We start from the raw sequence: 23,304 nt of genomic DNA, 5'->3' as shown, positions 1-23,304 counted from the left end.
TGTTTTGTTTTACACTCTTATATACGGTATTGCGTTGATTTCGTATAGATGTTATTAACGAAAAGAAAAACTGCCATTCATGTACAAGCTTCCTTAAGCTCCGAGTGTAGCGAATTCCGCAACATCTTCAGAAATCGACTCTCTCAACTTACGAATGACTTCCTTATATTGCAGACCATGAGCTAATGTTTCAGCGATTGTTGACAAAATGTTGTCCAACATGTCATCCAAGTGATCACTGTTCGGATTGCAATTCTCAAACTTGTTCAATGTCAATGTAATAAGGGTCCACAAGTACTTTATAAAGTTATTTGCATTGAATGTGTCTGTCCCTGAAGTTTTTTGAAACGCACGGTTAAACAGGCCCAATATGAACTCAATCAAATTCAGTACATTCCTCACCACTTGAGCAAAGGAATTTCTTGCACAATCCAACATGTATTCTTGTAACCTGGTTGTGTATGCGATTTTCAAGTATCTCAACAAATCACTAAATGTCCGGTAATTACCAGTTGACAAATTTCCAAACTGCAGGTAGTTTGTAGTTAAACTCAAAGTATCAACCTCAATTTGCAACCCAACAAAATCCAAAGTTGTGGTCTCACTTGCATAGTCAATGAGGTGTGTTTTCTCATAGTTGACAAAAGCCCCGTATTTTTGCAATCTATCACCAGAAATGACTTCCAAAACTTTGTTATATTGCTCAACATCAGGTGAAATAAACAAAAAGTCATCGACTAACCTAGTGAAGAAAAAGGGGGAGTCCGATTCCCATAAAAATCTAAAGTTTTCAGCAACCATTGCGCTGTACAATATATCGCAGAATATACTCAGCAATGTAAAACCCTGGAAAACACCTTGTGTTCGTCGATAAAACTTTAAGGACTGTGTTTTACGGTCTGGGATATAGCATTTGGCGCCAAAAATCTGTTGGATACATTCATCAACAATTTCCTTTCTCGTCAAGTAGACAGTTTTACCCGTGTCCACCATTATTGATTTGTTGTTCCCGATTTGGTTATTCGAAAGTAAATCAAAGTCAGCTAGATCTGAGCTTGCGACATGTTTTTGAGCTTGCTGCCTCAAGTTTAGCCTCATTTTTCCTATCGTTCGGCAATAATACTTTGTATCGGACTTGTCATCGCGAAACAAACTTATAACCTTTTCAATTAATCTCTTTTGATTCATTCGGTCATAACACTCTTTCATGTCAAACTTGATGAAATATAGCTTTGGTATACATGAGTGCTTCTGCAATAACTCCGATTTAAAGTTGAGAATTCTATTTGCAATTTGCTGTGTAGACGAAGCCGTTGCTGAATAACAGGAATCGATTTGACTTCTTTTATTGAACTTTGTTTGCAAAATAAGTCTCACTGGTCGCAATACATTGGCTCGATAGGTATTGAATTTTATATCCTGTTCTCTTTGTGCTTCCGGTGTTAGCTTTGTGTTCAATAGATAGGGAGACCTCTTTGAGGGAGCACAAATCACTCGGAATGTGTTCCTTTTCGGGATTAGTTTGAGCATGCCATAATTGTAACTTTCTTGTCCAGTTAATACTGTCTGGACGAAATTATCTCTCGAGTACCTTTCTAACCACAAATGTGACGTTTTGTGCCAGACATGACGAGGAAAATAGTACATCTCCCCATCTGTAGATTGAGTAACATACCAAAAAGAACGTACAACTCCTATGACTACCTTCGAAAACAACCAATAGATGTACTTTTCGAGCAACTTTTTTCTAATTTCAAAATCTTGTTTCGATGTCACTTTTGGCGAGGTCCCAAGCCACTGGTAGTGATTCAAATGGAGCCCCTTCTGTATATCATGGACATGCATGATTCCCAACAGCTCAAGCTTCAAAAATTCTTCTACCCTATTTCGAATGATTGCTTTGTTCGCTTGACCTCCCCAAGCTTCCAATGATAGGAGTTTACCTAATATGACGAAAATGAATTGAATAACCTCACCAAAAGAGCTCGCATTACTGCAAATCTTATGGGGATTAATGGATTTTCCCAGTAAGAGTAATTGCCGATATATCAAGTGGTATTTGCAAGCTTTGTCGTTCTCGATTATTGTCCTCACAAGGTACCTTATCCTCTTAAACCGCTTGGCTTTTGTATTTTCTCCAAAAATCTCCCGCATTAGCTCATCAAGGTCCTGCTTTAGTAAAGTGAATTCCCAGTATCGAGGTCTAGATTGACTGTGATGGAATAATGACGATTTTCTGATGACCTTGGACAAATCAGTAGTTGCTGTCTTGGTGTACGTTATCCTATCGCCAAAGATTTGTAACAACCTGCCATCTCTTTCAATGAACCCCTTCCAGTTAATTAACAAGTCGGTCATGCGTTCCGATCCCAAAATATCAAATACTCGTTTCCAATTATACATGTGTAATTCGTTCACCATAAATGAGGTATAAATCGAATTTGCACCAACTGATTTGAAGCTGCTTGTGTGAAGTTTTGGCAAACCTGAGACTAAAACATTATCTGAGCCGGTTTTCAACAACTCGACCACCAACAGTTTTATATATTTGTTATAGTCCTTGCGGAATTTCATTTTAGAAGACATGCCGTGCTTGTACGGATTATCCAGAGGAACTATTCTGACCGACGATAAAAATTTGTGAAAGGATGATGAGGTTTCCTTATCGGATGCATCTTCACCAGATACAAATTGGGATAAGGTTTGTGCTTGCTCCATTGTACCATACTACCCAGAGGTATGCTGAAGGAAGCCTTAACCACACAGTTTGTGATTCGAATCTGGATAGACGTGCCGGATTTCTGGTGCTACCATACTCAAACCCCATCGCATCTCAATTTCATAATCCATAAATATCATAGCATCCTTTTGCACACTCACTCAAATGAAAAGTGAGGAAGATCAATCGCACGTGGATTTGCGCAATGGTATCTTGTATGGCACTTTAAAACAAATTAGAATAGGTGATGATACCGATCCAGAAGTGCCCAAACTACTACCTGTGTGGGTTTGCAGTATACGACCAAAAGATTCAAAGTTACTAATTTCACTCTTGAAACAAAACTGCGAAGATGACGCCAGTATCAAGCACTTGAAGAGGCTAACCAAAATTGGCGATTACATTAAAGCTATTATCTGTCCATTTGAGAGCGAACATGAAAGAACCGAGATTTCTAATACACTTGGTAATCTTCAATACGAAAATCTTGAGGTTATCAATGTACCTCGAAATCAAGCAAACACAAAAGAAACAACTTTAAAGTGGTCTACGATTTGGCCCCTAACGTGGAAGGGGAACCCCAACCATCAATTTTTGAATTCAGTAATTTTCGATATCGAACAAGAGAGACAAATGGTGAATGAGTTGTTGAATCGTCTTGAAAAAGTAAACAATCGACAAGCTCTGGTGACGATGATGGCGAAAGAAGTCAATGGGACAATAACGATACAGTGTGTCGCCGTAAATACAGGTGAATGTTACCCCCTGAATCACAGTGTAATGCGAGCAATTGACTCCATAGCTCAAAGAGAGTCCAAACAAAGGAAACAAGGTATAACTGAGAGAGGTTATTTATGCACCGATATGATCGTGTATACAACTCACGAACCTTGTGTTATGTGTAGTATGGCATTGGTGCATTCACGAATATTACGATGCACGTATCTCAAGCCTGTCTCACCAGGTGGTGGGATGGAGTCGAGCTATTTTCTTGGCGATTTGGATGGACTCAACTGGAAATTTCAGATTTGGAGGTGGCTTGGTGAATCCGAGTTGTCAAAATTAGATAATCTTATAGATAATGCACGTGCAGAGTACTAGATATGATTGACGAGGTTTGCTATTTTGTCACACTTGCTTTTGGCATCCAGTAGATCTTGGTCCAGGTACTCTGGAATAAAAACCCCCTCCAAATGCTTAATATTTGCATCAAGGTTCGAAAGTTCCTTCTCTACTTCCACTTTTTGTTTGGCAAATTCATGTTCCATCAGCTGGTGAAGTCCGGAGAGAGCATCGTTCAACATCTCAATCTTCGACGGCTCAATATCAGTAGAGTGGCCATGACTTTCTTCATTACCATTGACTCTGTTGGACAAGTGATTCTCCATTCGACCTCGAACGTCGGTAAGCTTCCTTTGATGTTGCCGGACTAATTGATTGTAGATAGAATGGAGGAGGTCGGTGGAAGTGTTTTCTGGAAACATACGGGCAAAGGAGCCAAAGGGCATCACAACAGAAAGAGCCAATTCGTCCTTAACGTACCGACCCAGAGCAGTCTCTGAATCGTTGTCATCACTAGGCATTGCTCATCCGTGAAATGGTTCGTTGTTGAGAATCCACCAACCAAGCAATAAAATAAACTAAAAAGAAAAACAAAAACAAAAAAAAAAACCAAAAAAAACCAAAGGTTAAACGAAAAAACATCTAAACATCGAAGAAAGTATTCCACTTCACAAGTATAATCACTTCATCAACCAATATGGTCAGCTACGAAACGTCTTCCTTTCAAGTACAGGGATTGGTATCAAGTATATCCAAGAGATTATCAAGTGAAACAAACTCGTTGCTACTAAATGCAATTCCAACTGGAAGACAAGCCAAGAGACATGCCCAGCAAATCAACTATTCTGAAGATTTCATAGATGATTTTGAGATTGAAAATAGTCCTGCTGACCTACCTTTGAGTGGACAAGATAGTGGCCGTAACTTGAATGAATCTAAAACTCAAGTTGACGCACAGAAATATGGTCCTGCTAGAAACACACCAAGAATTAACACCCTCGAGGATGAATCCAACTTGAATGGTCAAACAAACAAGCCGGAAATATTGATTCCCATAAAATTGAATTTGGAAAGCACAGTGAGTAACCATAAAGTGAATGATATTTTTATGTGGAATTTGAATGAATCGTTGATTACACCTACAGACTTTGCAGCTATCTTGTGCAACGACCTTGAATTGCCCAACCCAATGATTGCACAGGTTTCAGACTCAATAACACAACAAATTGAAGAATATTCGTATGCGTCAAATTTGACTATTCCCAACAAAAACCCTTGTAATGTGATTATTGATTTGTCGGTCAATTTAAATAAACAATTGTATCAAGATAGAATAGAGTGGGACTTGAATCAGAATGATATCACTCCAGAAAAGTTTGCTGAGATTGTCGTTGCTGATCTCGGGTTGTCTTTGGAATTCAATTTGGCTATTTCGCACGCGTTGCATGAGGTTATAATCCGTGTCAAGAAGGAGATTATTGAGGGCTCCTTCAACAATGAGATTCACAATTTGCATTTGGTGAAAGGTATCTTTTTTGAACAAGGATTGCGAATTTTTACTGAAAACAGTGTCAATAATGGAAACGACCACTGGGAACCATCGGTTGAAATTTTGAGCTCGAGTGAAATTGAGAGAAGAGAAAACGAGAGGATCAGAAACTTGAGAAGACTTAAAAGGGAGAGCATGAGACGCGATTACGATGACAACAAGAGAAGAAATGTTGGCAGGAGAAGAAGAGGAGATGACGATGAATGGAGGTGAAATTGTATATGTGAGCAAAGAGAGTATGTGAATGTAACTTTATTGAGACTCTGTAGTCATTGTGGCCGGCATATATGCGTAAAGACAAGTAGAGGCAGTTGTTGCCCTACCCCCTACCCCCTCCCCACCTCTGCCCCAGTATGGTGCACTCAGCACACTTTTAGCTCTGGTTGAGTTATTTGGATGGAAAACATTGTAGGGTGAGAGCAGTTGCAATTTTTTGTGACCGAGAGAGAGCTCAATCTGTTTACACATCACATCTTCTCTTGTATACCATACCCGAACCATGTGGAAAAGGTGGATAGTCGTATCGTTGATCGCCTATGTATATATTTGTTCATGTAACGCACTCAAGAATAGCAACAATGGACTGCTCACGAAACCCTCGACTATGGATTATAGTCCCATAAACTACACTCTACCGCGTGGGCCACAAAAGCTATACCTTCAATCACCAGCGCATCACCAACGCTCCAACAATGATTCTCAACCCGACTCCGTGCTAGATGACTGCCGTTTCATGTCTTTTGAAGAATGGAAGAAACAAAAAATCGATACGAATTTGTCGGTGTCCAACTCGTCACGAACTACTGCGAGAAATAACTCAACGGCAGTTGCAGTTGTAGAGATCAACACAGAACACGAAGCGACAACCTACAAGAACAAGTTCAATTTTGCCTCGGCTGACTGTGCGGCCACCATAGTAAAAACAAACTCCCAAGCGAAAGGCGCCTCAGCTATATTGAAAGAGAACAAGGACTCTTACTTACTAAATCAATGTTCTGTCCCAAACAAGTTTATCATTATTGAGTTATGTCAGGACATTCTTGTCAGCCAGGTTGTCTTGGGTAATTACGAATTCTTCTCATCAACGTTCAAGGACATAAGAGTGAGTGTGAGTGATAGATTCCCGACTCAGAACTGGAGAGAATTGGGAGATTTCACTGCTGACAATATTCGGGATGTTCAAACTTTCGATATTGCAAATCCGTTGATCTGGGCACGGTATTTGAAGTTGGATATATTGAGTCATTACGGGAACGAGTTTTACTGTCCGATATCGGTTGTTCGAGTGCATGGAAAGACAATGATTGATGAGTTCAAAGAAGATGAGGAGATTTCCCAGTTGCCAAATTCAGAACCAACGAAAGTGAGTGAACTAGAAGAGAGAGACAGTGAACTAGAGACTTTCCTTAGTGACAACTCCTTCAATGAGTGCAATGTGGTTTTGCCACACTTACTATTGAATGAATTTCTCAAAAACCATAGCTCCATACAAAATAGTCAGTGCTTGCCAGGTGAAGGAATAAACACCAGTTCGGGTCCTGTGACTACAACAACAGCCACACTCGCAACCACGCAGGAATCGATTTATAAAAACATCATCAAGAGATTAACATTGCTAGAATCTAATGCTACTTTGTCACTACTATACATTGAAGAGCAGCTGAAGCTATTGAGTACAGCGTTTCTGACTCTAGAAAAACGACAATCAACCAATTTCAACAATTTACTCAAATCTGTCAATTCCACATTGATTCACCTGTTGGCATTATTCAAAGAATCTTTTAACGACATGAACGAAAGCATGGAGGTCATGAACCGCGATTTGACATTCCAGAAGCGGTTGTCATTTATCAACAGCTTAATTATCATTTGCCTTTTGGTTTATGTAATCTTGACGAGAGAGATCAGTGTCCAGGTACCAACAGGCGACGCATCTGAAAAAAGACCAAGACCAGTCGCCATACAGGACAAGGACAAATTGAACACCGCACAAGATCGGCATGGGAAGGATGAGATAGTACATGTTTCTGATCCCGTCTTGGCCCCCTTGAGATCAATGAATTTAGAAAATCAATTGAAACACCGTAAATCCACATGAATCAAGAAAATTCATATATACAAGTGATTAAAATCTACATATATCCTATAAAAGTAAAATTGTTTACAATCAAAATATTTTCTATATACATGCTCGGTTGAATTGAAAAAAAATAAAAGTCCATATTCTAAAAACCCTCCCTTTTGATGGACATATTCTAGTCATAGCTTCTGGTGTTATAACTTGATCTTCTTTGGCCTCTAAAATTACCTCTATCATCATCACTGAACGACGATCTCTTCTGTTGCCGATTTCCACCGGAGCCACGGCGTCTGTAGTTGTCCAAGTCTCGGTATCCACCACCACCACCACCGCTGCCTGAGAAACGACTGGCACGGTTATTGGAGTGACGTGGTCCGCGGCCATTTTCTCTAAACGAGTCGATTTCTCTTCCTCCCTTGTGTTCGAAATACTCTCTCAAAAGAGTTCTGTCTAATTGACGAGCGGCGTGTTTCAATGAGGAAATGCTCAATTTCGCAGTGTCATCTTTAAGCAAGGAGCGATACAAGTTCACAGTATCTTCAATCATATGATTGGCATCTAAACGATACATGCTTTTCACTTGGATCACGTAGTTCATAAACGTGAAAAAGAACTCGTTAGTTTGATGTGGCGATGGCTTTATTGAATCAAACACTTTTGCGTGAATTTTTTCAGGAGTACTTTCAATAATTTCTTGGAAATCGACACCTCTCTCTCTCTTTAATTTACGAACATACGGCAATTCACTTTGTGACGTGAACAAAATAGCCTTACCCTTGGCACCTGCTCTTCCAGTCCTTCCTACTTTGTGCACGTAATCGGCAACTTCTGAAGAAGGGAACAATTGAATCACGTGTGTGACGCCCTTGACGTCGATACCTCTTGCCGCCACATCTGTGGAAATCAACAAACCTCTGTCGCAGTGTTTGAAATCAGCCAATGCAATCTTACGCTGATAAGCAGTTCTGTTACCATGGATAAGATAGATCCCAAAATCCAAGTATGAATCAGCAACTTCTGGCGAGCGGGTGGCTTGTTGCATATAGTCATAAAACCAGTCCACCGCAGTTTGGGTTGGCAAAAACAAAATCATCTTGGCCTTCTCTTCATTTTTAACCACATCAACAACATAGTCGAAAAAGGACTGAAACTTGTCAACACCATCCTCACATTTATACAATATCTGGTGAACATTTTCATGAACTTCCGGCTCATCCTTGGGTACAGTGTTGATGTAATCGTAGCGTCTATTGATGTGCTGCTGGGCAAAACGTGTTATCGAGTCGTCCACAGTTGCACTAAACAACAATGACTTCATTGGTGGTGCATCCTCCTCTCTAATGTCACGTAAAACCCGATTGATGCTATTCAATTGAGGTTCAAACCCAACATCGAGTAATCTGTCAGCTTCGTCATATACTCTGTAATTGACATTTCTGAACCATTTGGAGAACCTCGGATCTTTCAAATCTGCTTCCAATCTACCAGGGGTTGTAATCACAATTTCACTAGGGGACCTATAATTGAAGGTGGTTCTTTGTCCTCCGATAATCATTGAAACTCTAGGTTGAATTGACCTTGGCAACTTGGCACATACTTTCCCGTACTCGTCGCGAATCTGCAAAGCCAAGTCACGAGTAGGTGCAACAATGACGGAGTCCACTCCCTGAACATCAGGCTCCTGAGTCATCCTTTTGATTGCACTCTCAACAGTTGGAATGATAAACGTCAAGGTTTTTCCGGTCCCTGTCTTTGCCCTACAAACAACACCCTTTTCAGATTTAATAATAGGAATCAACGCTTTTTGCTGAATGGGGGTCAAAGTATCAAATTTGGCTTTATGCAATGCATTTAAAATGGCATTATTGATGAATCCCTTTCCCTTTAAGTCAGAGAATTTGACGGGTAAAAACTCTGCACTATCTGTCGTATCCTTCGGTTTGGATTTTGTATCTTTGCCATCGGCTTGATCAGTACTTATAGGTTTGATCGGCTTGGTATCAACTTGGATCGAATTTTCATTCTTGAAAGTGGACGTGGAATGAAACGCACGAAAACGACAGTGAGTTTTCGAATGATTTATAGCCACTGCGTTTCTTAGCACTTGCTTCTCCAAGTGTTTGAGTAGCAACATTTAACGGTATTGGATTGTATAAGAAGTAAGAATGTTCTTTGGCTCTTCAAATGTACAGGTATAAAAGATATGATGATGAGTGATGAGAAGAAGGGGAAAAAAAAAAAAAAATGTCAAAATAATGTAAGTGTCGCAAAGTATCAAATCACGACATTAAAAACTGTCTTCTCGCTTACTTCAAATTTCTAAATTGGGAAATATACCTCAGTCAGAACAGTGTTTTACCAAAGCAAAGTGAAGCGTTGTTGACATACCCACTTGAACAATTTTTTTTCTATCTTTGCTGTTCCCTACAAAATGCAGCATTCCAACACTGGAGGAGGCTTTTTCTCCAAGATTAAAGAAAACTACAGCTCAAGATTTGCTAATCTTTCATTGACATCGCCTACAGAAAAGGACGGTTCAACAGAAGATGATACATTGATACATCGAGCATTTATCAAACACTATGACACAAAGGGACTTCCTTATCCAGAGTGGCTTGGTGTCAAGACTTTTGACCAACAACACCAACACCAACAACAACAATCGACATATGGTCGTTCGCAAAGTCACTCTAGTGGACACGCATATCGGAGCCATTCGTCGTCGTCACAGTTTCAGCCGGTACGGCAAGACAACTTGTTCAATAAAAGCTATGCACAAAGGTCATACAATCAACAACGAATGCAGGACGAAAATGATGCTGGACACGAGTCAACTCCGCCCCCATTCCAGAGAAGCTCAAGTAGGTTGCAGGATATGTATAACAAGTCAAGGCAACAATCAACACCGGGATCGGGGTATAATGTTAGCAGGTACAGTCGTTAGAGAGAAAGTAAAAAAAAAAAAGAAAAGGAAACGCAACATAGGGGAATACCCAAGCATGTATTGTTTCTTTATACACAAACTATACAGGTTCACTATTTAGTAATTTGAAGTTTCTTTCCCACATATCACGTTGTTTAATAAACCACTCAGGAAGTCTATGTTCTGCTGGTAATTTGAACTTGATTGTTCTCACATTCTCAAATTTAACATCATGTTTGTTCAAATTCTTGTAATACATGAATTCAACCGGCTTGGTATTGTTTTCCTCGTTCATGTAATACGAACCCGACGTTGCCCTATACTCACGTCGCTTCATTCCTGGAGATGTACTCTCCAAAGACGCTCTGTGGGAAAACTGTTGTTGCGGATTGCGAAACTTTATATTTTTGATGATATCTCCGGATGACTTGCGACGATCCATGCCTCTCACCGAACTCAAATAGGAATCCGCATTAGTGAAACTGTTACTTCGACTATTAGAGCCACTATTGCTTCTGGTATGCTGAACGGGTATTCGCATTAATTTTGGGGAATTGGAGACGGACTCAGTATCGGATCGGTTATCGATGGAGTTCCGACCACTGGTTGGATATTGATGCTTATCGTGCTTTCTTTGCTCAACAAACTTCAACAAGTTTTCCGGGATTTGCGGCGACGCAGATAGGAGATCGTCATCCATGTCATCCATATCATCTGTACTATACCCCTCGTCGTAGTCACGATCTTCATCGTTGCCATCACCTTGATTATAGTCATTGTCGTCGTTTTCAAATACACCGGAGTCATCGTCACCACTCTGTTCAGCAGGAGGCACGCTGTTTTGCTCGTGTAAAGCAGTAGTAGCCTCCTCAGCACCTTGAGACCTCAAAAATTGTTGCGCTTGACCTTGACTCAGCGACTTTCGCCTCATGGAATTACGTCTACTTCCAAAGGGACTTTTCTTTCGATTTTCATAAGGTATCAACTCAATACCAATCAACTCCAAAAATGTTTCTGCAAAATAGTTGTTCTTGGTACTTGTGCCATTGAAGATACGGTACTCGTTCAAGATCGAATTAAAGTTCCATTTCTGGACTTTTCTTAGTATACCTACGAGCGTGGATGTGGAGTCAACAATAAGAATTGGATGCCGTTTATTATTCAAGATAATTTCAAACGACTTGATGATGATATTTTTCTCGATCAACATCCATTGATCTCTACTGTTTCGGGATAGTATAGGCATTGGAGCAAGTGGATCAACAAAGGGCTGTTGTAGACGAGACAGTGGCTTCTGCTGCCGTGATTGTTGCTGTTGATGCTGCTGTTGATGCTGCTGTTGTTGTTGCTGCTGTTGTCGTTGAGTCAAAGTAGATGTAGTTGATCCAGTTGACGTGTTCGAGGTCAAATCATTATTCTCCAAATTGAAATCTTCAAGATCAGTCTTTGAAGACATACCCGTATGCTGGTGGTTGGAGATCTTCAAATCACCCAAACTGTAAAGATCGATCCTATTCTCCTCAAGGAATTTGGACAACGAACGAGGCGGATTCTCTGCATCCAAAAGAATAATAGACTTAAGATTTAGTGTCTCTAAGAATTGAAAGTTTTCAACTTCTAGTTTAGAGCACCGGAATACATTCGGCTCGACAGTCCCAAAGTTCTCTGGCGATACCAACATGGTGTCGGATGTGATCAAATTGTGGGTTCGCTGTACTTCAAGCTTGAGAGTCAGAGGAGGAGTCAAGAGTCTGGCAAAAAAAAAAAAAATAAAAAAATAAAATGGAAACATACTGTCTTTCAACACAAAATGTCTGGGACAGATAGAAAATTGTACGATAACGAAACCACTCACAATTCTGAACTGTGTATAAGTCTATAGGTATATAGTTGCTATACTTTAATTGTCAATAGGAATACCTTCATACTCACCATATCCCAGCACCAAATTAACATTTTGCAAACATTGCGTAGCAGCTCCTTTCAATAAATTATCAATGGTAGCCACAACAACCACCCTATCTTCGTTTGAATTGACGGCAAATCCGCCAACTACAACCCCGTGTTTCCCACTGATTTCCTTGACCAAAGGTGCTTCACCGGTGATGGTGATCAAATCCTCACCTTTGTATCTGTCCTGAAAAATATTTCTCACTTCTCTGGAAGTTAAGGATCCTTTCTTTATGGGAATATTGATGGTGTGTGATATTCCTTGAAACCATTGTGCAACGTGTGGCGTAAAGTGCACGGTCAATCCCAATTGGCTGGAGATTTCTCTTTCGTGTACGTGATCAGTCAATGAGTAAGGGATGAGATTGTTTGTCAAGTTTTCAACGTCATTTTTAGGTGATGGTTTGGTTCCGGCGCCCGAGTATCCAGATACACCAAATATGGTTGGGGTTCCACTGATGTACTCTTTCATTGGAGCAATGGCAACTTGAGCTGCAGTTGCATAACATCCAGGGTTAGAAATTCTTTTTGCACTTGCAATAGTATGACGATCATTCAATTCCGGCAAACCATAAACCCAATCTCCCGAGGTATCAAATCTGTAATCAGCAGACAAATCAACAATTCTTGAGTTTGGGTTCCCAATAGAGTCAATAACATCAACAAATGGTTTGCAAACACCATTTGGCAAAGCCATGATCCATATATCAACTTCTCCCTTTTCTTCCAATTCCTTGATATCTTCTGGCTGCAAGTTGGAGTAGATAATAGTGTCCTTGTTGTAACCTTTCAATTGCTGACCTTCTAATTCACGAGAAGAAACATGCGAGATCTCAAGGTATGGGTGATTGTCAATGAGTTTGATCAAGTTTTGTCCAGTGTAACCTCTTGCGCCAATTAATGCAACTTTCTTCTTTTCTTGATTCTTACCTTCTCTTAAAGGTGGGTTAGGGTTGGACGATGCTGTAGCAAATCTTCTAGTGTGAAGGGCTCTCTTTTGCTGGTTTGTCGAGAAGACGCCTGACTCTTTACTGGACGATAACGATGAACCAATGGCTGAATTGTCAAAGTCCTTGATCAACTCGCTGGCTTGTTCGGTGTTTAACCCATACCAGAACAATATTTGACCATTTTTGGCAAATGAGCCGTCTGATTTGGAAAAATACCATGACAAATTAGCGTCATTCTCGTCAACGATCCAACACAAAGACTTGAAATCCTTCTTGATAGAGTTGAAAATGTTATCAGTGACATTGTTCAACCAACCGGTTTTTGATGACAAAAACTTGTCCAATTTGGGAACACTGCCGTCCTTGTTGACAACAATTGCCAACACTTCTAGTGGTTCATCCCCATAGCTCTTAAACTGGACGGATTCCAAATGCTTCAAATACGAAGCAACCGACAATTTACCAGCCTTGATTTCAGGGTCTCTCAATAAAGCAGTTCTCAACAAATCGGGATTACCAAACTCTTTCAAAGAATTTCTGTTGATTAATTTGTAGCCTCTTCTAATCAAGGTACCAGCCCCAGAGTCGGTGAACAACTCCTTTTGCAAGTCATCAACATCAATAATAGCAACTGACGAGGATCTGGGCAAGTGTTGCAACAAATCGTGAATCTCTTTAATCTTCAACTTGGTCCCATATTTAACCCAGCTTTCCTTCATCAAATCGTCATATTCTTCATCCAAGTTGATGATTGAGATTTTTTCACCAGTGTTTCCATTAATGATACCGCCCTTTTCGTTCAAGTAGACAATCTTCAAGGGTTCAAACTCTCTAGCCAACTCACCGGCAGCGACGTCAGCATTGACATTCAACAATTGACCGCTTGGCGTCTCAGCTAAACTGGTCAATATTGGCAAGTACCCAGCACTGATTGAAGCTTCAACTGGAGCCTTGTTAACACCAGTGATCTTACCTACTAAATCGTATTTCTCTTTATTTAAATATTCAGCTTGGAAAACACCAGCAGTAATTGGACGAGCATGCACACCAATTCTTTCCAATGCAGTTACCAAACGCAAATTTTGCTCGAGAAAACATTTGCGCACAACTTCCATAGTCTTTGGGTTTGTGATTCTGATCCCGTCAATATACTCAGGCTCAACACCTTCGTTTTCCAACAATTCATTAATCTGTGGTCCTGTACCATGCAAGACAATTGGATACAATCCAACATGATATAAGAATGCAAGACAGGAAGCTAGCTCGTCTAATTGTTGAGTGATGATCGCGCCCCCGACTTTGATCACTGCAAATTGTTGTGAACTGACAGAAGTAAAGTACTTCAAGTATTGTTCAACTTCTCTCTTGGAGCCAATGTTGTTTAACAACTGGATCACTGTTGATTTGGTAGAGTAGCAGCGACATGTACTAGGTTTTGCAATGAAGTAACTGGCTTTTAATGAACTATAAGTGTTCCTGTTGTTATTGTTGTTGGTGAATGCAATGGATGCTTTCGTGAGTGATCTCGCTATCGGCTTTGAAACCGAGGGTTTATTAAAAGTGGCTAGTCTCAACATCACAGACTTAACCAAAGGCAACGGTAAAGGCAGGTTTGAGGTCAAAGATAAGCCAATGAGTTTATATGAAGAAGAAGAGTATAAAAAATTTTTCAAAAAAAAAAAAAAATATGCTCCTTGAGTTAGTTATTGGTAAAAAAAAAATTAATTTGTTGAGTGAAGAAGAAGAAGAAGAAGAAGATAAGTAAGAGGTAGTGTGTGTACCAATTTGATTTTCTCAAATGAGTAATTGATTAAAAAATTAACCGCCTTGTTAAATCAGTAACTACAAGGTTTTTGTCTCACTTAATTCACGTGACACGATGTAAGTTTTGACTTAAAGGCGGGCCACAGTAAAGGATTGCTAGTCAGTGTTTGTGAGTTAAGGATTGTATAGATATAATCTTGGCATGATGTATTTGTCGCTACACCGATACCATTATCCCACGGTTTTTAAAGTCGGGGAGACAAATGAGACAGGAGGTCGATAATGTCAAGTGATCAACCAAAACAGGAGGGTAGAATGCATCACCCAAAATCAGATGGAAAATCCAACCCTTTGTACAAAGAAGGAGCAGCATGCCGCCTAAGCTATGAATTGCTACAAATCCAATACAACACGAATCATGACTGTGTGCGCTACACAGTTCATAGTGATATCCATATCCCCTTTCATTGACGCACTAATGATCTCTAAATGCATTGCCCCAATTCTCATCCTTCTCTATGCTCTTGTGGTAATCAAAGTTTGGCAAGAACAGGATTAACGAAATCTGTTGGTAAAGCTTGCTGAACCAAAGTAACTCTTCTAAGGAGTAAACCCTCTTGAGGTGAACCACAAGAAGGTAGCACTTATGTCAGTTTATACTGTATTATACTGAATCAAAGCAACAATGTCATGGTAAATAATCAAAGTACTTCAGTGTTGATATGTAAAAGATTCAAACAGTCTAGATAAACATTAAAATTAATAATCAATTCAAATAAAAAGTCCTAAATATCTCCATCTGAGCCCAATTCAGAATAAATCCAATTCAAAATAGGGCAGTACACCTTATACAAATACTGATTGTATTTGTGAATCTCCAACGATAAAATAGCCAAACCTTGAACATCCTCAGTAAACACTGCTTGCAAATGAAGTTCCAAATTAGAGACACTGATCTCGCCCCGGGAAAGCTGTTTCATTGTAACTCCCCATTTATCATACAATATTTTGCATATTTTTTCGCCGTGGTTATTATAGAATTGGACAAATTGCTTGTTCGAAACTGTATGCAAATCATGAGCTGCCTGCTTCACATACTTGTTGGGCAATTGAGTACCTGTCAATGAGTAAAACATGATTGATATGGAGTTTGCGCGCACAAGCGCATCTAGTTGTTTATGGAACTGACTAAAGTTTGTCTTGAAAATTTGCATAAGCTCATTGTCAAAGTCTTTATCAATAATCATTCTGTTGAAAACTTGGCTAAAAAGCAAAAATGCTCCTCGATTTGCACGAGCCTTCCCATGAAACAAATTGTTTAGATTATTCTTAAACGATGCATAAACAATATCACGAATTTGTGTGCCGATATCAAGAACACGAGACTTCATCACCTGTTTGTAAAACTTGGGAAACAACAAGCTCGGATTTTGAGTATAGATGGAATACCGCAAGTTTTTGAAATTTTTCAAATTGACAACGGTGTATAGGTTTTCAAAGTTGATAAAGTCGTCGAGTTTGTTGAACTGACACTTCTGTATCCACATTATAACCACGGAATACTTTAACTGCAACACCTCATCATTATCCAAGTTCGATCGCGTAAACTGTACCAAATCGTTCCTCCTATCGTAATGTCTTATCAAGTTCTGGACCTTTTGCAACTCATCTGCTTCCTCAACTGCTCTCGGTAACGAACACACATTCGAGAATTCCAAGTAGTAATCATACAACACATCATAGGTTTGACTGAGTGGAAACAGCTTCATATCAATCAAAGAATCAATCAAGCTAATGTAGTCGAAATTGCGAGTTTTGGGACGCACCAGACCCAAGTATCCAGTTTTGAGAACACTTGGATGTAACCGCTCCGTTTCAAACTCCTTGAAATAGTAGAGCATCCAATATTGTCTCCATTTCTCAATAGGAATAAAATCAGGCATGTAAAACTTTGTCAAGTCAAAACATATAAAACTTGAACGGTTTTGAATAAAACTAGGTGATTTGGCATCAAAGTTAGCATACAATTCCTGTACTGTCTCGGATACAAGTGTTAAAAATTCAACAGCTTGTGGCGACTCATTAAACTCCTTCAAAGTGGCCAAGTTGTATTTATTCAACAACGACAATTCCATATTCAACTTTGTTCGTTGGCGAAGTAAATCCTTGTCCCCCGAGAGGCGAGATATTTGTTTCTCCACAATGGAAATTGAACTGCTTAGTAGGTGCTTGATGCCAACAAAATGATTCCATTTGAAAACTTTGAAAATAAACTTGTAGTCATCCCAATACCTTCGAAACTTGAGCAGGATCTTTGGGGGTGTATCAACAATAGTCTTAAGTTCCTCCATCAAGCAAACAGAAAGTTTGTACATCATTACCCAAATACAGTTTTTTGCAGTAGTCACTTTCTCCTCCTCCTTGGTTCTTATTTCCGAGTTGTAGTTGAAACCCGGATGCGGCCCATTCAGCATACACTCGTTGAAGTCGGCAATCAAGATGAAACAGTAAAGAAACATCTTTAGCTCAAATACGTTTGTGACAAGTCCCAAATACTTTAAGATGTATGATATACTCACCTTGATACTTGAGTCGGTATTGAAGCATGTGATTATTTGATTGAATGGCATCGACTCATATTTGTCGAGAAACGAGGAACTCTGGAGAAACGCAACATGCTTAGCAAAGATCGCTTTCTTAATCATCCTTTGAATTTGAACAATATTGGTGCTCACACTCACCTCATGCTCTTGCAACCAAAATTGCGGATCTGACGTGTGTGGAATAGACAATGCAGGTTCTAGCCTTTGCTCGTGTGTAGTACTGGTTTGTTTCCCGTCTTCTGTGTTTACAAATTTAACAGCTTTCTCACGGACCAATTGTAAATACTCATCTCTTCGTATCTTGGCTCGCTGTAGCAGCTCCGTCAATTTGGCGCTTTGATACCGAATAAATTCCTCTTGATGTCGCTTCCAATTCTTCAACTGCTTAGCCACTTTACTGTTTCTCGTACTGACCTTGAGCTGGGCATTACGCATATAAGCTTGTTTGCGAGCATGAGCATGCGCAAGGTGCCTGGTTCTATCCTTTGGTGGGGATTTGATTACTGGAGTCAAGTTTTTCAAAATATCATTTGGCAATTGAAAGTTTGAAAATGTGCCATTCTTGTTGGAATCTGAGAAAGAGGCTGTTTGTGGGGAGGGTGTACGAGGAGGTTCTGAATTATGGAGTGGTTCCTGTCGTTTTTGGTTTCTACTTCGATGAAACTGTGGCTCAATGATCGAAGGTTTTTGACTGTGAATATGACCGGGTATTCCACTCATTGAATTGTGGGGCTGCACCGTCGCTAACTGGGCTTCCCGTAACTGCTGCGATTGGCTAGTTTGTGGTTGCGGAGTGACGGACCTTCTGTCCGCCTCGTTGTTTGATTCCGTGGTGTCCATGTCTGCTTCTCAAAGTTGGAAGTGTTTATCCTTCTGCTGCCTCACCAACTTATCACGCCAACTTATAAGATATACCTATTTTCACAGTAATTGTTGTTTAAAGAATCAATAAAGCTGAATTGAAAGCGGGTACTTCAAAGTACTGATAAAAAAAAAAAAAAAGACAAATTAGTTGCTATTCGGGAACTACTGTTTTGTAATTCTCGGTTGTGAAAACAACAGAAAACGGGGAAAGATTAGATTACAGAAGTGCATGATGTCACTTGAGATTATATTTTATTGATTCGTTTGCTAGAGTGTAGAAATGGCTTATACAGTCCCTGATTTAACAGAGCTAGTGCTTGTGGATTAAATCAATTTTCAACCCCACAAAGTCTGACGAGTCCTGACGTCAGATTAGAGTTTGTGTCGACATACCCCGATAACAAGGAAAGTCAGAAAAAGAAAGTCAAATAAAAAAAAAAAAAGAAAAGAAAAGAAAAGGAAGTAGTATATGCCATGTCATTGAATAGGAATTGTGACTTTGATACTTCTTGTTAGTAGGCGAATTTGTAAAGTATGACTTTTATCACTCAAAGTATACAGATACACATCCACTGAGTCCAANAAAAAAAAAAAAAAAAAATAGAGTCGTTCAGAGAGTTAATTGATTTTTTGGAAATGGGGGGTTGGCTGGCTGTATTACAAATTAGGAAATGATATGAATTGTCGCAAATACTCAAATTCCCAGTACCAATGTCGCAAGAGATAAATCACAAAATTTTATGACACGCTACCGCTCGCCTTCGTTGTGTATAAAAGGGAGACGACGAGGAGACTAAAAAAAAAAAATTGAAACAAAAAACAGAACTTGTTGAAGGATTCTATTAACTAGTAGTGGTTAAGCTTCTTTTAATGCTTTCAAGGAGATCTCCAGCGTATATCAGCAGTGTTGATGTTTGCAATGCTGAATATACTCGTCTGAAAGTCGGCACTTGAATCAGGGAAATGGATGAAGAGGAAATCGTCCAGCAGTCTTGATTCTCGTTTGTTTTTTTTTTTTGTCCTTTTTTTTTTCACCCATTTCCAATCTTGAGTTGACAAGTGGGGACGACGGCATCTTCATAATGATTGATGAAGTTGTTGGAATTTTAATCATCTTCCACACAGAGTATAAATGACAGCAAACAGGACAAAAATTTTCAGCGTACACTTGGAATATTCGCTTGAAGTTGGCTCAAAGGTTGAAGCATTGGATGCGAGGATGTATATCAATTTTATATACCTTCTGTTAATGATGGTCCTTATTGAGCATAATATTCGTGTACATTTCTATTATGGCTATGATTTGGTCAGCCGGCCCTCCTCTTTTGTAAGTCTTGAGGACAACTGCAATGTTAAATGTTTGTTAAATTATCGTGTAATTCAAAGGCATTATGCAAATGTAGTCCCTCGTCCACTCAATCTCTTCAAATAACTCAACGAGTTTCTCCTACATCTTCTACAACCACATCTCCTTCAATCTTCTTGATAAAAATATCCTCTATAATCTAAACCTAAATGCATGTACAAAAATCTATAATAAAATTGGTCCCTCAATATCAATCATGGCATGATGAATCGTGACAATAAAACGAATGCAATTCAGTGCTCTCCTTCTTCATTTTCTCTTCCAAAACTTCAACGATGATCCCAAAGATCCACCGTTGCTCATCAGCGATCCACTTGTATTCACGGTTGCATCACGATCGCGATCTTGCTGTGCTGAACTAGCGACGGAACTCACAGAAATGGGGCTTGCATTAAAAGACCGAGGAATAGGCAATGAGTTGGATGCCGGTGTCGCTGCCGATGTTGATGCCGATGCAGATGTTGACGCCGATGCCGATGCCGATGCCGATGCCACTGCTGGTGCTAACAAAGGCGTATCGGCTGAACTACCTTGTTGAGACTGCTGCAATGTCGATTGTAATTGTGGTTTTCTCAGTGACGCCGAGATTGGAATACCTCTAACAGAACTACTCACCGAACTGGGCGATGGTGACGCATCGCCATTGCTTGCAAATACGGCCTGTCCAAAGAAATTCAGTGTTGATGATGAGCCTGAAGATGGTGGACTCGTTTCGCCATACATTGGAGAGTTGGCAACATTACCATTTGATTGCGGATGCTGCAACTTGTTTGTCCTATTTCGTTTGGAAAATGACAACTTTCCCAATAAAGAAGCCGCGAGTGATGACGAAGATGATAAGCTTGGTGAATCTGGGTATTTTACGCTATGGTGATGATGATGATGGTGGTGGGAGTGGTGGAAATGGTGATGGTGCTTTTGCTTTTGCTTCTGCTCCACTTGCTTGTCTGGCTCTGATACCGTCAGTGAAGGGGCTGTTGTAGTCGAAACTGTACTTGCCGATGGAATTTCACGATATTCATTGCACCCAGTAGTATTGGACTCTGTACCTTCCAATGTCAAAATGCTATTGTTATTCAGTTTAGCAAAAGCAGTCTTTGTCTCCTCTATTGAACAAGAACAGCAATCGCCTTGATCGCAACACTGAGAAAACTGCTTCTTGAACTTGGAAGCGAACGAACCATAACAGTTTTCTTTCAAGATTTGCAACACTTCATTCCTAGCCTTGAGGAAAATCGCTGGATCATGCAACTTACAAACAGACGACTCTTGAACAATCTCCTTAAACAATTTTTGCGAAATGTTGATTTGTGATGGTGAATCATGTTTGATATAGTTGTTCATAATGTCAGCCCATTGTTCATTCAATTGTTGCAAATCTTCCTTGGGGAGATGCTCTGCGGCGTCCCCTTCTTCAGCTTCATCTTCATCTTCATCCTTTTCTTCATCGGTATCGCCACCATATTCCTCATCCTCACCAACATGCAGATCTCCAAATGTTCCCCATGGCGCATTCAAGTCCAAATCATCAATAGTTGATACAAACGCTTCTTGTGGATCCAACTCCTCTGTTCTTATTGAATGCTTCTTCTTGAGTGATTCAAACGACGCCACTGATGCCACCTTTTGATTGCGCTTGGCTAACGATGTGGTACTTGCACCGAGTGAGACTGGCACTATACTAGGACTAGGTGCATTTAACTTCATTTTCGCCATGGATGTAAATTCATCTTGACTATTCCCACTGAAGATTGCCTTTGAATTGAGCGAGGTTGACAAAGATGGTGGCGGGCTAGCAATGTTCTTTGTTGAGGCAGAAGTATTCGACGCAGCTAAAACCTTCAAGTTGTATTCATATTCATAACGGTAGATGTCGATTAAAAACTCCAAATTCTCTTCACAATGTTGCTTCAAAACACACTGGTGGAATGAATTGGCAACAAAAGTACGTGTTTCATCGTGTAATTTGTCAATAGTCAAAAGAAAACAATCATTGACTAAATCATGCAATGGCGGAACAACTGGTGACTGCAGTCTTGAAGGTAAATTGGATTGTACCGGTGAAATAGTTGCTGGAGTGGAAGCTTGAGACGGCCCCAGACTTGTCGGTAGGTCGCTATTCGGTGGAAATTGAGTATTTACACGAGGATGAGGATGGGGATGAGGTAGTGATTGGGAGTGGGAGTGGGAGTGGGAAACTGGGGAAGTCTGTTGTTGTCGTAATTTGGAGTTCAATGCAGCAATGTTGATAGATCGGGTCGGTAGTGGGTTGAAAGGTGTTGGTGAGTTGGTGATTGAGCTTGATATGCTTCTAGTTGCAGGTGACAGTGAAGTTGAAGATGAAGTGATGGAAATGGGTGATGTTGGTAGTTGGTTGGGGTTCAAAGAAGCTGAAACTGGCTGATTGGATGAATATGACTTCGGTAGAGACTGCTCTCTTGCTGAGCTGCTCGATTCAACAGTTGCTGGTGTTGTAACCCTATTTGCACTAGAAACATCTTGTGACTGTTCTAGTTGTGGCATTCTCAAAAGCGTATCCCTGCTGGGCTATGCGGTCTGAGGTTGCTTCTTCGAGTCTTTATGGACTGCTTGTGTGCGTGGCTTATCCTCGTTATTTTCAGTACCTTGGTCTCGTCGGTTCGTTGGATTTTGAGCCACTCTCTTATAGTAGGTAGTTGGATAGCAAATGAGTGGCCACGAGATGAGCGAGGAGTGAAGGGTGGTGGTGAAGGTCGTGGTGATGATTATGATGTAGCTCCTTCTCTATAGTGATGCAAGTGTGTGCTCCTATCCTATGTGCCAAATATGTGGCGAAAACCCCCGTTGAGTGAGTGGTTGTTGTGTAATGATAAAAGGAGAAAACTGTTGAGTGAAGTCAACCCAAAAGATAAGTAGAAATCCACAGCAGTGGTTGGTTATAATTCGTTTAAAGTAAAAACAATAGAACGGAAAAAAAAAAAGAAAAAGAAACGGGTGGAATCCAAGTATATAAGAACAATGACAAAAAAAAGGGGGGTTGTCTTCTTTCGCAAGTTTTATATCTTCACCAAGTGGTTCTATCCCCTCTTTGAATGGAATGTAAAAGTAGTAGAGATGTTTAGTGAATATTATTCCTACAGCCTACAAGATGAAACTTAGGAGATTTGCGTTTTATGTATGTTATGTATGTTATGTATGTTATGTATGTCTGTTGGTTTATCTAAACATAAGAAAATTTCTTTTTATTTTTCTTTCTTTGTTGTACTCTTGCTTAAAAACAAAAAGAACACAAAAAGATGAAAGAAAAAAAGAAATTTAACAGCGCATTTGTGTTTTGTGTCTAGTTAGTTGAGTAGATTGCTTATTTGACTTCCAGTACACTACAACTACTATAACTACTACAACTTCACCTGACTACGATAAATCTTTTCAACTCGTGTTTTTGTGTTACTTTGCCACTCGCTATTGTTCTTTGACTTCACTTGTCACAACGGT

General features: G+C 39.9%; 8 protein-coding genes across 8 annotated transcripts; 3 read left to right on the top strand and 5 right to left on the bottom strand. All coding sequences in view use genetic code 12, as the record gives it.

Annotated features, from left to right (window-relative positions):
* Positions 1-93: 93 nt before the first annotated feature.
* Positions 94-2,718, bottom strand: TERT (Tertp; the record flags this gene model as incomplete). The annotated part of the gene is made up of 1 exon (XM_051752157.1): positions 94-2,718. The coding sequence occupies one exon, from the start codon at positions 2,716-2,718 to the stop codon at positions 94-96; it is 2,625 nt and encodes an 874-aa protein (XP_051608632.1).
* A 166-nt stretch (positions 2,719-2,884) lies between these two features.
* Positions 2,885-3,820, top strand: KGF57_002804 (uncharacterized protein; the record flags this gene model as incomplete). The annotated part of the gene is made up of 1 exon (XM_051752156.1): positions 2,885-3,820. The coding sequence occupies one exon, from the start codon at positions 2,885-2,887 to the stop codon at positions 3,818-3,820; it is 936 nt and encodes a 311-aa protein (XP_051608631.1).
* A 658-nt stretch (positions 3,821-4,478) lies between these two features.
* KGF57_002803 (uncharacterized protein) lies at positions 4,479-7,428 on the top strand (the record flags this gene model as incomplete). Its single annotated transcript, XM_051752155.1, has 2 exons — positions 4,479-5,539; positions 5,904-7,428. 2 exons carry the CDS (start codon positions 4,479-4,481, stop codon positions 7,426-7,428), a joined length of 2,586 nt encoding a protein of 861 aa, XP_051608630.1.
* A 157-nt stretch (positions 7,429-7,585) lies between these two features.
* MSS116 (ATP-dependent RNA helicase) lies at positions 7,586-9,544 on the bottom strand (the record flags this gene model as incomplete). The annotated part of the gene is made up of 1 exon (XM_051752154.1): positions 7,586-9,544. One exon carries the CDS (start codon positions 9,542-9,544, stop codon positions 7,586-7,588), a length of 1,959 nt encoding a protein of 652 aa, XP_051608629.1.
* A 297-nt stretch (positions 9,545-9,841) lies between these two features.
* Positions 9,842-10,354, top strand: MSO1 (Mso1p; the record flags this gene model as incomplete). The annotated part of the gene is made up of 1 exon (XM_051752153.1): positions 9,842-10,354. The coding sequence occupies one exon, from the start codon at positions 9,842-9,844 to the stop codon at positions 10,352-10,354; it is 513 nt and encodes a 170-aa protein (XP_051608628.1).
* Positions 10,355-10,433: 79 nt separating this feature from the next.
* On the bottom strand, positions 10,434-14,810 carry ARG5,6 (bifunctional acetylglutamate kinase/N-acetyl-gamma-glutamyl-phosphate reductase; the record flags this gene model as incomplete). Its single annotated transcript, XM_051752152.1, has 2 exons — positions 10,434-12,084; positions 12,262-14,810. The coding sequence occupies 2 exons, from the start codon at positions 14,808-14,810 to the stop codon at positions 10,434-10,436; spliced, it is 4,200 nt and encodes a 1,399-aa protein (XP_051608627.1).
* A 972-nt stretch (positions 14,811-15,782) lies between these two features.
* KGF57_002799 (uncharacterized protein) lies at positions 15,783-18,440 on the bottom strand (the record flags this gene model as incomplete). Its single annotated transcript, XM_051752151.1, has 1 exon — positions 15,783-18,440. The coding sequence occupies one exon, from the start codon at positions 18,438-18,440 to the stop codon at positions 15,783-15,785; it is 2,658 nt and encodes an 885-aa protein (XP_051608626.1).
* Positions 18,441-20,079: 1,639 nt separating this feature from the next.
* On the bottom strand, positions 20,080-22,353 carry KGF57_002798 (uncharacterized protein; the record flags this gene model as incomplete). The annotated part of the gene is made up of 1 exon (XM_051752150.1): positions 20,080-22,353. The coding sequence occupies one exon, from the start codon at positions 22,351-22,353 to the stop codon at positions 20,080-20,082; it is 2,274 nt and encodes a 757-aa protein (XP_051608625.1).
* Between the last annotated feature and the right edge of the window lie 951 nt (positions 22,354-23,304).

Source organism: Candida theae (genome assembly GCF_024610275.1).
Source record: "Candida theae strain CBS 12239 chromosome Unknown scaffold3, whole genome shotgun sequence".
Taxonomy (NCBI): Eukaryota; Fungi; Ascomycota; class Pichiomycetes; order Serinales; family Debaryomycetaceae; genus Lodderomyces; species Lodderomyces theae.
Note: the sequence above shows the minus strand (reverse complement) of the source record. Positions and strands in the feature narration are given on the sequence as shown.